The sequence below is a fragment of the Mugil cephalus genome, chromosome 18, assembly GCF_022458985.1.
Source record: "Mugil cephalus isolate CIBA_MC_2020 chromosome 18, CIBA_Mcephalus_1.1, whole genome shotgun sequence".
Classification (NCBI taxonomy): domain Eukaryota; kingdom Metazoa; phylum Chordata; class Actinopteri; order Mugiliformes; family Mugilidae; genus Mugil; species Mugil cephalus.
In genome coordinates this window covers 1,848,603-1,862,528 of record NC_061787.1, presented here as the reverse complement: position 1 = coordinate 1,862,528, position 13,926 = coordinate 1,848,603, and the positions used below count along the sequence as shown (strand labels likewise).

Genomic DNA, 13,926 nt, shown 5'->3' with positions numbered 1-13,926 from the left:
AAGCGGTTGCAGCCTTCGCGTCTCTGGACCGATCCGCCATATCATTATGACCACCTTCCTGTTATTGCACATTTATAAAAAAGTAAGATCCACACTCCTGTACTGTTCAACATCCGTTAAAAAACGAGGCCAAATCCACACACATAACCGCCACAGTTTCCACAATAGTCAATAATCCCCACTAAACACCCACTTCACCCCACTCCCCTCCGGGTGAAGATGCAGAGCACAGATTTTCCCCATGGTGACATTAAAGTGTAAAGTTCAGTGAAAGTATTTGTTGGAGAGTTTTGGCCGTCATGCGGCCGTCATGCAGCCTTCATGCAGCCTTCATGCAGCCTTCATGCGGCCGTCATGCAGCCGTCATGCGGCCTTCATGCAGCCTTCATGCAGCCTACATGCAGCCTTCATGCAGCCTTCATGCAGCCGTCATGCGGCCGTTGTGCAGCCTTCGTGCGGCCTTCATGCAGCCTTCATGCGGCCGTTGTGCAGCCTTCGTGCAGCCTTCGTGCAGCCGTCGTGCAGCCTTCATGCGGCCGTCATGCAGCCTTCATGCGGCCTTCATGCAGCCTTCATGCGGCCTTCATGCAGCCTTCATGCAGCCTTCATGCAGCCTTCATGCGGCCTTCATGCGGCCGTCATGCAGCCTTCATGCAGCCTTCATGCAGCTCTGTCCGTCTCCCTCCAGCTGAACAAGAACCAGCCGGTGACCGTCCACGACGTCCTCCAGGTCCTGCGGCTCCACGTCTCCGTTCCACAGTGCGACGTCTTCGGCTACCTGAGCATCAACCACGAGCTGGTGGTGCTCATCGTCCCGGTGGACCAGCAGCCAACGCCGCTGCAGGTAACACGCAGATAAACACACACAGTTAACACGACGTGGATCCTGGGACTTTCTGCAGGTTCCTCCAGCAGCAGCAGTGTAGGAATAAAAGAAATGAGCATAAAGTCAGGAGCTATACGGGGAAATCCAAGTGCAGTACATTAACATTTGCATGCACAAAAAAAACTCTGGAATAGTAGGAAACACCAACTAATCTGTCCACATGTGCAAAGAAAGGAACCCAAGTTTTTATTTCCACCTCATTAGTACTAAACGTCGGCCAAGAAGAGTAGGAGGCAGGAAGAGCTGGAACATATATATGAATATTTCTGCTGCTTTTTACTGTGTGTTGAGTATTTTATTCAGAGATCTTCCAGCCTCACAGGTTCTAAAAGACATTTAAAGCACCACACGAGTATTTAGTGAATTAACAAAGCCATTTATTTAAGGAGGGCCGTAATGTTGTATTGGTTTCTCAGTCCTCAGAGTCTTAATGCAAATGGAAGAGGGAAGTAAAACAGAACGAATGCCCTCTGGAAGAGCACGAAGACAAATTAAAGTGGATGATTCTTAGTGGAGAGCTCTGTCCAGGAGACAGATTATTGTTACAGTCCACAGTCAAGAGGACAAGAGGACGGAGAATGAATGAACGGGACCAGTTTAATCTGTTACGTCGTCTGGGATCTTAATCCGTGTGAAACGTCCACGTCTGCAATTTGTAAAGAAAAAACCACAGCATAAATAATTCTGGTGGCACAGAGAGAATCAGCGTCTCTGACACTTTTTTCTGCCTCGTGTCTCTTGAGAATCATGACGGATGTTTAATGAATCAAAGTGTGGACAGATGACGTCTCTGACCCGTTCACACATTTAAACATTAATGTGTTCATCTGGTTTAAAGACTTTCAGGTCTTTGCTCATTTCTTCACCAACAGAACGTAACTAACTGAAGCTGTCAGAAAGTGCACAACCTCTTGCTGCTTTGTTGCCGTTTTTATTTCTATTTCTACTTTATTTATCTTTTATTTTTTTATCCTTTAGTCACTAAGGGAAATAATCTGGGACCTGAGACCATCATTTTGTTCCATCTCATGCTTCTGTACGGCGGCGAAGGACAAATAAAAATCCTTGAATCCTTGAATTATCCTCTGACCTGCAGCAGAGACACAACTATGAATCATAAATCAGAGTAAAACACGTTTAGTTTGTTTGTCTGTGTGAACAGGAGTTAATATCTGAACCGCAGGACGTCCTCAGGTCAAACTGATCCTATGTGAACACGGTTAAAGACGGTGAGATGCTTTAGTTCGTAAGAGGAGCCGTGAAAACCTCGTTGTAGAAGTTAATCATTCTGGATGCTGCTCTGAAGTCGCTCTTATGAAACATCTAAAACATCTGAATCCTGAGTGAACAGGTCTTTGTTCCTTCTCATTTATTATCCATAGTTACGGCTCTGCTACTCTCCTTCACTCCGCTACATGTCAGCAGACATTTCACGCTTTGCAAATTCTGACTGATAATAAAAGATTATATATATTTTTAAAGTAAAACGTGACTTTGCTCCCAAACATCAGTCCAGACTTTGATTTATCACTTAAATCCTGATTCTTAAGAGACGAGGCAGAAAAAAAAGATGTAAATCAAAGAAATGTTATTTTACAGATTAGAGACATTATTATTCCAGATTAAACTATAAATGTGAATAAGGTCTTAAAACAGAGATGAATTGAGTCACTAAATGCTTTTAAATCATGGGAGTAAATCAAAGTTTTTCCATCTAAGTCGCAAGAAATAAAAAAACATCCTTCTCTTTATAATTATGTTCGTTTATCTGATTCTTTTGAGCTTGAAAATGCAGCGATGGAGGAACTTTATTCATAATTAACCATGAAAGTTTAAATTTTAATCACATTTTTTATTTGCTTCATTTAAAACCAGTGCCAGGCACAACAGTGTGATAATACTAAGAACTTTGTGAATATTTAGTGGTTAAAGACATTTTTAGGAGTTCGTTTTCCAGTTTCATTTCCCCTCTTTTCTTTTCTTTCTTTTCTTTTTTTTTACATAAGTACATGAACCAACACGATGAGCTGCTCCCAGACACAGTTGTGTTCAAACACTAATTATCCTCCAACATGAATATTCACGGCTGCAGTGATTAGTGGTGAACTGAGGGGGAGGAAGCTCTTCTTCTTCTTCTTCTTCTTCGTCTTCGTCTTCTTCCTCTTCTTCTTCCTCTTCTTCCTCTTCTTCTTCTTCCTCTTCTTCTTCTTCTTCTTCTTCTTCTTCTTCTTCTTCCTCTTCCTCTTCTTCTTCTTCTTCTTCTTCTATGTCTTCATCTTCTTCTTCGTCTTCTTCACTGTTTCTCTTCCCACCTTTAATAATTTAAGATTTTATTCCAAGTGAAGGTTTTACACGTGTTTCAAGCAAAAAGATGAAAAACAAAATGAATGTATAAAAGTGTCCAGGATCAGGTTGAAGTTACTAATTAACTGCGTCGTGCTTTAAAAACAAAAAACAAAACCTGATTGAAGGACAGGAGGGATTATTATTAACGTGTCGTCTTTTCATCCTGGAGGAGGAAAGTCAGTCCCTTCATTAATTTTAAAGCAGCTCGTTCATTTTGTTCCTTCATCCCTTCGACCGATTTCATTTTCTTTGAGCACGAGAGACGATAAAGAAGTGAAACATTTATCTCTGTGTGTTTCATCCTTGTGCTGCAGCCTTCACGTTCAGATCCAGATGAGACTATGAACCTCAGGGCGTCTTTTTTTATTATTTATTTATTTATTTTAAAAGGACATTGCTCATAAGTAAAACCAGTGTTTAAAAGGGGAATTAAAACGCTCGTGTGAATGTACCGGAGTCAGCGACGTGTCCCACAAAGACACAAAGACCAGAGATAAAAGCAGACGATGAACCGGCCACAAAAAACAACAGCTGATCAAATAAATATACAGCAAAAGGAAAATTCAGTCGATTTGTAGTTAAATCTTTTTCACAACTTGGAGATGGGTTTGACCTGCACTCATGTGACCTTTCTACAAATCAGACACTGTCTGACAAAAAGTGAAGATTGTGAAGGAACCCATGAATTTAAAAAGCTATTTTATAAATGTGTCAGAGCGCCGCCACTCAACAAGAAGCCAAATATATATTTCTATATATATGTGAACAAAAAACTAAGATTGAACATTGATGGGAACTGGAGCTGGATGTGATGATGGACGACGACTCTTTGGAAACATTAGTTCCAGATGCAACGACTGTATGAGGAAAACATATATATGTGTTTAATATTTAATTTAATTTAAAGAATATTTAATTCTTCAGGACACTGTTAACTGTTAACTCCAAAAACAGCCCCAGTAACAGATGCTGGAGGAGCTGTGGTGATGTCATCGATCACAATCATTGATTTTGGGAAAATGTTAAAAAACAACTTTTGCAGGAAAGTGATTTTGGCAGCAGACGTCCCTGTGGACCCTGATATATTTATAGATTTATTAGATTTCACCTGTTTACCACAGAACACAGGTTTATATATATATATATATATATATTATAAAGCTACTGTCGCCTATGATTCAAACTAATGCTGCTAATCTCCATGTTCCTCTGTCGCCTCAGTCCCTCTATTCTTTATAAATATATATATATATATATACTAAAAATGATCAAAACTTAGGAGGTTGTGTTTCTGGACTTTACAATGATGGGACAGTTTATTTAATCAAATACTTTAAGAGCTGTTTTATGTAGTGATTCCAGTCGGGTTAAGTTGTATATGAGGAAAAGTCTTTGCATGCAAACACACTTTATTGTTTGGTGCATATGTTTATGTGAAGGTGAATATAAAATCTTTTATCATCCTCTCTGCAGGAGTCAGTTTACTTTAGAAGAGTTGGAGCGTAGATGGTAAACGGTACAAAATGACACATTATTAGAGACCTGAGTTGATGGTGGCTGTAAACGAGTCCATGTTTCGCCCCCGGAGTCGTGGACGGATCGTGTTATTCTCATAGAAGAGGTTTATATGTGTGTCAGATGAGAAGTGGGTTAAACCGTGGAGGTCTGCCTCTGTCTTCAGGCTGCTGGTTAACAGTTCTGATCTAATCTTAGACACGAATCAGTTCACGGCCAAAAGCTTCGTAACGTACTTATATTTCATTCAAGAGCTGCTGATGGAGGAGTGACGCTGTGGTGAAAGGAAGGAGAAGGACCGACACAAAGAGAGAGAGAGAGAATAAAGCCCCTGATTTATACCTGAGGACCTCGAGTAGTTTGGAATAATGTTGCTCCTCCTTTTTTTCAGCTTTTTATAAAGATTGTTAGAAAAGCTCAAAGCCAGGAGACGAACAAAAACAGGAAGGATGATGATGATGAGTTGGGTTTTCGTTGGTCGTGCGTTAATGTGGAGCTGATTTAAATATCCGTCCTGCAGATACTTGAACAGTTTGGGATCTAGTGAATTTGTTTTGTTAGGGTTAGGGTTGTGTGTGTGTGTGTGTGTGTGTGTGTGTGTGTGTGTGTGTGTGTGTGTGTGTGTGTGTGTGTGTGTGTGTGTGTGTGTGTGTGTGTGTGTGTGTGTGTGTGTTTCTGGCTTCGTCCTGCTGGGAACTAACCATAAAACAGTCAGAATGACCACAAAAAGACACAAAACCACAACAGAGACACAAACGTACGCTCAAAATGATGACATAGAGAAACAAAACAACCTTAAAATGCTGATGTGATGGACTCTGACCAGTGAACACCAGGTCCAAAAGTGTCCCAGTGTCACAAAACGGTTTAAATGTCATTGACTTCTCCCATCAGTCAGCTGGTCATAATGTTGTGGCTGATCGGTGTGTTGTTTTCTATCATTACTCTGAATCTGTAAAGTGTCAGAAAGTGTAAAGCTGCAGTTCAAAGGTTTAATATTAACTCTGACATGTGGTTTGAGCGGGAGCAGGAAGTAGCAGAGCCGCCAGAATCAGATATGAAGCAGCTTCTGAGTCACGTCCTCAGGGCTGAAGATACTTTGGTTTAACAGGAGATAAAAAAACCTCAAACCTTTTATTGTGGTTGTAGAAGTTAATAATTGTGGATGTTGCTCATGAAACTTGTGGAACATTCGGTTGAGATCCAGACTTTTAACTTCAAAGCATCTTCCTCAGTACAAACATCATCAAAGCAGCTTCACTCAAAGCAAAAAAAAAAAGTATGTGGTAAGAGAAGACGCCTCAGTCGTGATCTGTTCAGAGGAAGTTGTGCCACGAGGAGGCGGAACAACGCACCTTTTTATAGCTCAGGGTCTTTTTGTCCCTGTGAACGAAACGAGAAGCGCTGTGACATCAAAGCCGTATGACTTTGGTAGAAGAAAGTAGAAAAGACGTAAAACATCTCTCACTTTCTGTCACATCAAGGCCTGAGCTCATAAAGCTGCTACACGGATACGCTCGCTGTGATCAGTTGTCGTAGCTCGGTTGTGTTGTTGTTGTTGTTGTTGTTGTTGAAGGAATTAGGATTGAAGATTGTTTAGAGAATCTTTTCTTGTGATTTCACAAAACCACTGTGGAGACGAGAGCTACGACATTTATGTCTCCCTGCTGGACGAGCTGAGGCTAGGCTAGGCTACGCTAGGCTACAAGTGCAGCCAAAGCTAGTAGAGCTCCCCCTGGTGGCTGGAGGCTGCAATAAAGGTGATAAGCTCCACCCCTTCTGTTAGTGGGCGGGACTAAAACATTAAAATACACATCATTTTTTTTGAAGATGGTTTCAATCATTTTACGTAGTTAATATAATGTTCACGAATGTTCAAGTGACAGTTTTTGGATGAGTTTTGTTTTGGTTCGTTATTTGACGCTATGGAAACAGGATGAGATGTCATGGTGACCACCAGTTGCCATGACAACCGCTCTGTCAGGAGGTCCCGTTTTAATAATTTTATTAAAAGTGAGTCCAGTGTATAATCCAACATTTCCTTGTAGCTGGTGGAGGCGTCGTAAGTCTGGAGGGAATGTGGGCGGGGCATCGACATTGTGGCTCCGCCCTCTGACCACACTGATCAGACTCTGGCTGCTCTACCTCTACCAGCTACAAGGAAACATTTATCATACACTGATAGTGGACTCGGTAGTTATCACATGATAGTGGTAGTTCTGCTTTTTACTTTCATATTTGGTAAAGTTGTGTATTTTACTTATTTTAATCAAATTTTGATATTTCAAACTCAATTTCCATAATATTCACAAAAGTGTCCTCTTCAAAAACGCCCTAAAAATAGTATCGTTAGCCTGATAGCATAAAAATAATTACTGTTACTATATCAATGTGCTGCTAAAACCTGATTTTATTTTTCTTGTTTTAAAAAACGTATTATCTGACATGCGCTGTTATTCCATTAGGCTTAATCATAAAAAAACAAAAGTTTGATTAATTTCTGACATTTATCCCTTTATATGACAATAGATTAGATGCCATCACAAACACTGTTATATAAAGGGTTGAGTTATATATTAATCAAAGTTTTGGTATTTATTATCAGGACTGGAGTGAAAAAAAAAGGAGAAATAAATATTAACATATTATTTTTTGGGCTTTTTTGAAGAGGACACTTTTGTTCTAAATGGAAACAATGTAACAGTGTTAAAATGAAGTTTTAGGATTAACTCAGTGACAGTATCACAAAGTTTAATATTGTATCTCTCAGATCTTTAAAAGCTAAACCATCTTTGATTTAAAAAAAATCTCCACGAGCTTTGACTTCACTTCTAAGGAGCTTCTTTATTTCTTCACATTCATTTTAAAATAAACTTGGACTCAGATAAAAGACAACAAAAGCAGGAGGAGGAAAGAAAAGACGTTGAGCCCACAGAAGAGAAACATTTATTTGAGTAAGAAGAAGTTTCCTCTGCTGTGTAAAGCCTGTTGCTAGGCAACCTCAGCATCCTCATTCAGCTCCCCTTACAGGACCAACTTGTCTGGAGATAAACATCCATCTCAGAATGTTTTCTTTCATTTGATTTGATTTGATCTTTATTATTCTAGAACCATCAACACATAAAATCGAGTGGCATCAATTCTCAACAACAACATAAAAACCTCTCATCGTTCCAGCCTGTTTGCATGAAAAGAAGCTCCTATTTAGGGCGTAGTCAAAGTGAACTGAACGAACGCTGTTCATGAACGTGTTGGATCATTCATGGTCTCGGCCTCTTTTCAAAGACGAGACTCTGAAGTTTCCCTCACAAAAGTCAGAATCTCTCTAAGCGGTTTTGTTCTGGAGGAATTAAAGTTGGCACACAGTTAAAAAAGAAGTTGTTTTTTTTTTAGCTGATTGGTTCAAAAAGCTGCTTCTGTCCCATAAACCACCCAGAGGAATGATAGAGGTTTAAAGAGTCTAAAATCCTGTAGCTGCAAAATCTTATTTATTAGATATTGATGGATAAAGAAAATAACTGAGAGATTCAAGTTTTGACTTTAAACAGCTTAAAGTCGTATGGACAATGAATTTACCACATATATAAGAAATGTCTTATCAAGCAAAGATCAGTGGACCCCTGTTAAAGACCTCTGCTTTAAAACATAGGTTCTAACACAGGGGGTCTGGGATAAGGGTTAGCTTAATATTTAATGCACAATGATGATAATAATGTGTATTTTTAAGTGGCTCTAGTTTCATATAGAACACACTCAGTAGGGAGGGGGTCAGTACTTCATGTTGAAGCTAAGCTCCTGCTTTAAAGCTTCAGTCTGAGCGTTTTTAAAATGCACTGGGTTAAAAACGATGTTCTGGGTGAGGATCCCGTCTGTTTTCTTTCTGAGCAAGTAGTAGAAGAGCTGCTGCTGTGTTTTCCAGGTCGAAGCCTGCAGTAAGGAGGCGGAGAAGATCGATTCCCTCATCAACTACGCCAGCCCCACCCTGGTCTCCCACGTCCCCCTCTCGGCCTTCCTCGCCTCCGAGATCCAGACCTCCTACATCCACTCGTCCGGGGCCTCGCTGCCTTCGCCCCGGCCCCCCGGCCTCTGCTTCCTCCTGGCCCTCCTGGTGGCTGCAGCCCCCGGCCTCCTCCACCTCTGAGTGCCTATTACCTGAGAACTTTTTCCAAAGTAGCCGCCCTCCCTCCCCCTTCCCCTCCCGTCCCTCCCGGTTTCCTGGGAGGGACGGGGTGTCAGGAGGTGAGTGTGTTCAGGCGACAATCATTCTTGACTGACCTGCGTTTCAAACAATCAGAGCGGTGGAAGAGCTGTTATTAAGAAGGAGGAAAAATCAAAGCTTTTGTGTGAACAGTGTTATTATTCCAGACGTGAGGTGAAGTGTGCGAGTGTTTGTATGTGAGAGTGACCTTTTTAAAGAAGCGCTTGGCTTCGTACCAGCGCTGTTTACCCATTAGTCCCCAGCTGCACGTTCTCCTCAGAAAGCTGTAAATGTTTCATGACTCATTCTGCTGGTGTGTGTGCAGACAAACTCCTCATCTGGCAGCACATCTGTTTGACAAATCACCTGAAACTCCCTTAATCCACGCAGCTAAGTGACACGTCTCCAGCCTCTGGTACATGACAAATGCACAACCTGTACCACGGTGTGTGGTATAAGTACATATATATATATAAATATAAATCTATAAATACATGTGAGGTGTACATGGACCTAGAGTTTGAACCTCTAACCTCAGCAGTGTTAGAGCCGTGCTCATGGACTGAGTCGGCTCCAGTGAAACTAAAAAAAAACGGTGAGACGTTCTCCAAATTAAATCTATTGAACCTGATGTGGTGCTCATAAAATATCTTAAACACGCTGCATTAAAAACAAAGTATTATCCATAATAATCCATCACGCACTTAAACGGAGCGGCTGCATCAGACAAACTTGTTCTAAAAATGGATTCGTCTTCATTTAGAGCCATATACAAGCTTCAGTTACATCATTTTCATAATGATTAAGTGGGTTCGTGTTAAAATAAAATCTTCTCTGCGTGTTACTTTCAGAAAACTTTATCCTTAACCTATGAAACCAGAAAGAGAAAAACATTTACAGGGTTGAATTTACCTTCCTCAGAGGCTACGGTGCCGCAACTGAAGAATAAAATGCACAAATGTTGAGATTTAAAAAGAGGAGGAAATGTTGGTTGAAGTGTAGTTTCATGTCCCATCACTTCTTACCTGCTGCTGTTGGCTAGGCTAGTTAGCTAGGCTAGTTAGCTAAGCTAGTTAGCTGGTGTCTTCTAAATGTGTTGCATTGAATGCATTGACTCAAATGATTTTAAATTCATTTTAAATTCATTGGTTAATTGGTTAATTAACTCGTCGTGTGTCGTCTCTGAACCAAATAATACATTATCTCAGTGGAACTTCTTTTTGAAAAGCTGGTTCCTCTGATGAATCCACTACGGTTAAAACTAAAGTCACATTGGGACACGGTTGCTAACGGCGACCACAATCCAAAACTCAGGACTGTGTCTGGTGAACATCATGATCAAATCATTACGAAAAAAAAAAAAAAAAAGTCCTCTGGAGGCGAAGCTCAAATGTCCGATTGTCTGTGAATGCAACCAGAATCCATCGCCTCATGCTAATGATGCTAAGCTAATGGTACAGTCCAGTTTTACCGAACTGAGTCCTGACTCCTGTGTTGGAGGTATTTTATGAGCACCACCTTTAAAACCCTCCGTGTGAGGCCAGTAGCTCCGAGAAGCTTTTAAAGGGACGTTTTCTTGTCTGTACATATATAATAAATAAATAAACTAGAAGCCATTTAATGAGAAAAGAGGACAATCATCTAGTCAGTGCCTCCTGCGCCCCCTGTCTGGGTGGAGAGGACCTACCACACTATGCCTCGCATATAGTGTCTTATATGAAGTAAAAAAATAAAAAATGCAATAACTTTATATTTGTGTTAAGAAATGTTTATATTTGTATCTGATTGTGATGATGTCACCTATGTGCCATGTTTTTTTTTTTTGTTTTTTTTTAATCTTTATTGCATGATGACAATTATGAAGTGTGTTTTCTCCAGAATGTATTAGTGTGTTTGTTTCTTTCTGCCTGTACAGCACAACATGTGTCTCCTCCTCAAACAGTATTACCGTGCTAGGCAGCTCTGTAGCATTATTGATATTATTATTATTATTAATATTATTATTATTATTATTAAATGGTTATTGTTAGGTTTATGTTCTGCGGAGCCTTTTTTCATGTCGTAAGTGTTTAATTTCTATTTACATCTTCAGAAAAAGAAAAAAAAAATCCTTTAAAGACAATTTCTACTCAAAGCAAAATTATTAATTTTCTCAGCTAAAAAATAAAAATAGTTTAACATTTTGGGGTTTGGTTAAAGGTGAGAAGACGAGAAGAAGTCTTATGTCTGTGTGTTAGGTACAGAACTGGCATGCTTAGCTTAGCCTAGCTTAGCTTAGCTTAGCTTAGCTTAAACCTGGTATTTGGGTAGGGTTATTCAGTTTAAAATGACAATATAGCCATCGATCTTATGTATGTAGGATGACATATGGGCAGCCTAGCTTAGCATTTAGCTTAGCTTTGCATAGCTTAGCTGAAAACTTGTCTTCGGCTAGGGCTAGAGTTATTTAGGTTAAGATGACAATATCTTATGTATGTGTGTTAAGTATAGAGCTGACATATGGGCATTGTAGCTTAGCCTAGCTTAGCTTAGCTTAAACTTGGTATTCAGCTAGGGGTAGAGTTATGTAGGTTAAGATGAAAATATAGCAATCAGTCTTATGCATGTGTGTGTCATATGACGTATGACACATGCATAGCTTAGATTAGCTTAGCTTCGCTTAGCTCAGCTCAAAGAAGGGAATCTGGGGGAAACTAAAAATGTACGTGCAGGAACATCTTGAATGTTTTTTTTTTAAGTTGTTTATCTGCACCTAAAAATTACAATTTGTGCTTGGAAGGGGCGCTAACTGAATTAGCTTTATTTGACAAACAAGATGCTAGCTTATTAAAACGAGCACCCTTAGCTGAAAAAAGGCTAATGCTACATAGCACAGATAACGTTGGCATGCTAGGCCAGGTATCAAATGACAGAGCTGATGATCAGAGCAGTACATTTCCATAAAATCATGCTAGTGCTAGACCTAGCCAGACATGCTAATGTCAGCTGCTTAGTTTAGAAGATAACACCTTGACCCTTATTTACGTTATTATTTAGGTTAAAGGTGACAAGATTGCTGTCAATCATATGTCTGTGTTTTAAGTACAGCGCTGACCTATTGACATTGTAGCTTAGCTTAGCTTGTTTAGCTTAGCTCAACTTGGTTTAGCCTAGCTTAGCTTAAACATGTACCTAGGACTTTACTATAAACTCTCACGTGCTAAGTTAAGACCGGGCTGAATTCATGCTAGCACTTTGGTAACCAGTTAGCCAGACATGCTAACATCAGCTTCTTAGTTTAGAGGATGTAAATACATTTTATTTGGACAGTGAGTGTGCTAGCTGTTTCCAGTGTGTATGCTAAGCTATGCTAACCTATGTGCTGTATTTAGACACAGACGTGAGATTTATAATCTTCAATTCACCAAAATGTTAAAATGTTAAATCGTTCACTTTTATTTTATTTTATTTTTTTATGTGCTGAGGGGAAGTTTATTTTAACCGGAGGCTCATGTGTGATTCCTCTTTGTCATGTTGTTTTCTTCTTCACATTCTGAGTCTGACTCTGTAAAAGTGCCACGAATTAAAAAAAAAAAAACGGTAAATGAATAAATGATGATGCATATTTTATGAAATATAAAAAAGAAGCAATACCAGAAGAAGAGTTGTGTTTTTTGTTTGTTACTTTCAACCATAGACGGTTTTATGAATATGAACTAAACACGTCTCCACTTAGGGGCGGCGCCATCTTGTGATATCGATGCCCCGCCCACACTTTCTCTAGACTTACGATGCCCCGCCCACACTTCGTTTAGACTCACGATGCCCCGCCCACACATGTGTCCGTTATATACACTGAACTTATTTTTAAAAATGGTTTTTGCAACTCTTTTTAAGAGTGGTTGGCATGGCAACTGGCGGTCACTATGATGTCACAACCTGTCGTTGGCGTCAAATACTGAACTAAAACAAAACTTGAACATTAACAACATTAACGGCCTAAAATGACAGAGACCACCCTAGAAAATTGAATTGATGTATTTTAGTGTTTTAGTTCGTTCCAAGCTCCGCCCACTAACATGGAGGGGGTGGGGCCTATCATTTATACTGCAGCCAGCCACCAGGGGGAGCTCTACTAGCTTTGGCTTCACTTTAAAGGAGCCGTTTGGTCCAATCTTTACACTGACTTTAGTTTCATCACATCCAACTTTACTAAAACCTCTAAATCTTTACCAATGTGTAAAATCTGAAGCATGAGCTGAGGACTGAGGTTAATAACCATCAATCTGCAAAGAAACTGATTAAACCTTATGCTTCAGATAAATTATAACAGTGAGAAAAACAAGATTATTAAACCAAACCAAAAGAATCTGAAGTCGTATTATGAAGTGTAATTAAAATCCTTTCACGTTGCCTCTCAGGATGAATTATTTCCACCTGATTCATCCTCTGACACCAGCTCCAGCTCAAGAGTGTTATTTTAATTCATTTATTGATATTTTTTTCACATGTATTCACTTTATTTGTGGAACATAATCATCATCCACATAGTTTAACGTAACCTGAGCTGAAGATAAACCGCTGGAAATATGAGGCCACATTAATGAACCGATGGAGATTTTCTTTCTTTCTTAGTTTGTTTGAGATTCAAGGTTTGAGTTCAGAGTTTCGTCCCCGCGGAGACAGAAGGAAAGATTTAAATAAGAGAAAACATGAGAGTCTGTTCCGATAGCAAACTGGGTTTATCAGCGAGCGCTCTGTAGACAGAAGAAGAAGAAGAAGAAGAAGGAACCTAAATTAATAATTGATTTCGCTCTGAGTCAAACGGGAAAAAGGAAGACGTTCAGATGAAGGAGGAAAAGCAACGAAAACATGGACTCCTGCTCTCTGGGTGTTTGTTTCTGTTAGGATTGAGCTGTTGTTAAATCCAGAGTCGGATCAGGGTCTGATTCAGTTAGCTTAGCATCAAATTTAGCTTATGCACCTGTAACGTCACCGTGAA

At 39.8% G+C, this 13,926-nt stretch overlaps 2 protein-coding genes across 2 annotated transcripts in view; one reads left to right on the top strand and one right to left on the bottom strand.

Moving 5' to 3' along the window:
• The window catches only part of reck (reversion-inducing-cysteine-rich protein with kazal motifs), a 61,305-nt gene extending 50,331 nt beyond the window's left edge, over positions 1 to 10,974 (top strand). The window contains exons 20-21 of the mRNA XM_047568118.1: positions 689 to 844; positions 8,667 to 10,974. Of these exons, the coding sequence (XP_047424074.1) occupies positions 689 to 844; positions 8,667 to 8,888 (378 nt within the window). The 3' untranslated portion in view covers positions 8,889 to 10,974. The remainder of the gene's footprint in view (positions 1 to 688; positions 845 to 8,666) is intronic.
• Positions 1 to 13,926, bottom strand: part of LOC124995607 (NACHT, LRR and PYD domains-containing protein 12-like) — a 1,019,357-nt gene that overhangs the window by 729,089 nt on the left and 276,342 nt on the right. The gene's annotated exons all lie outside the window — the stretch shown is intronic.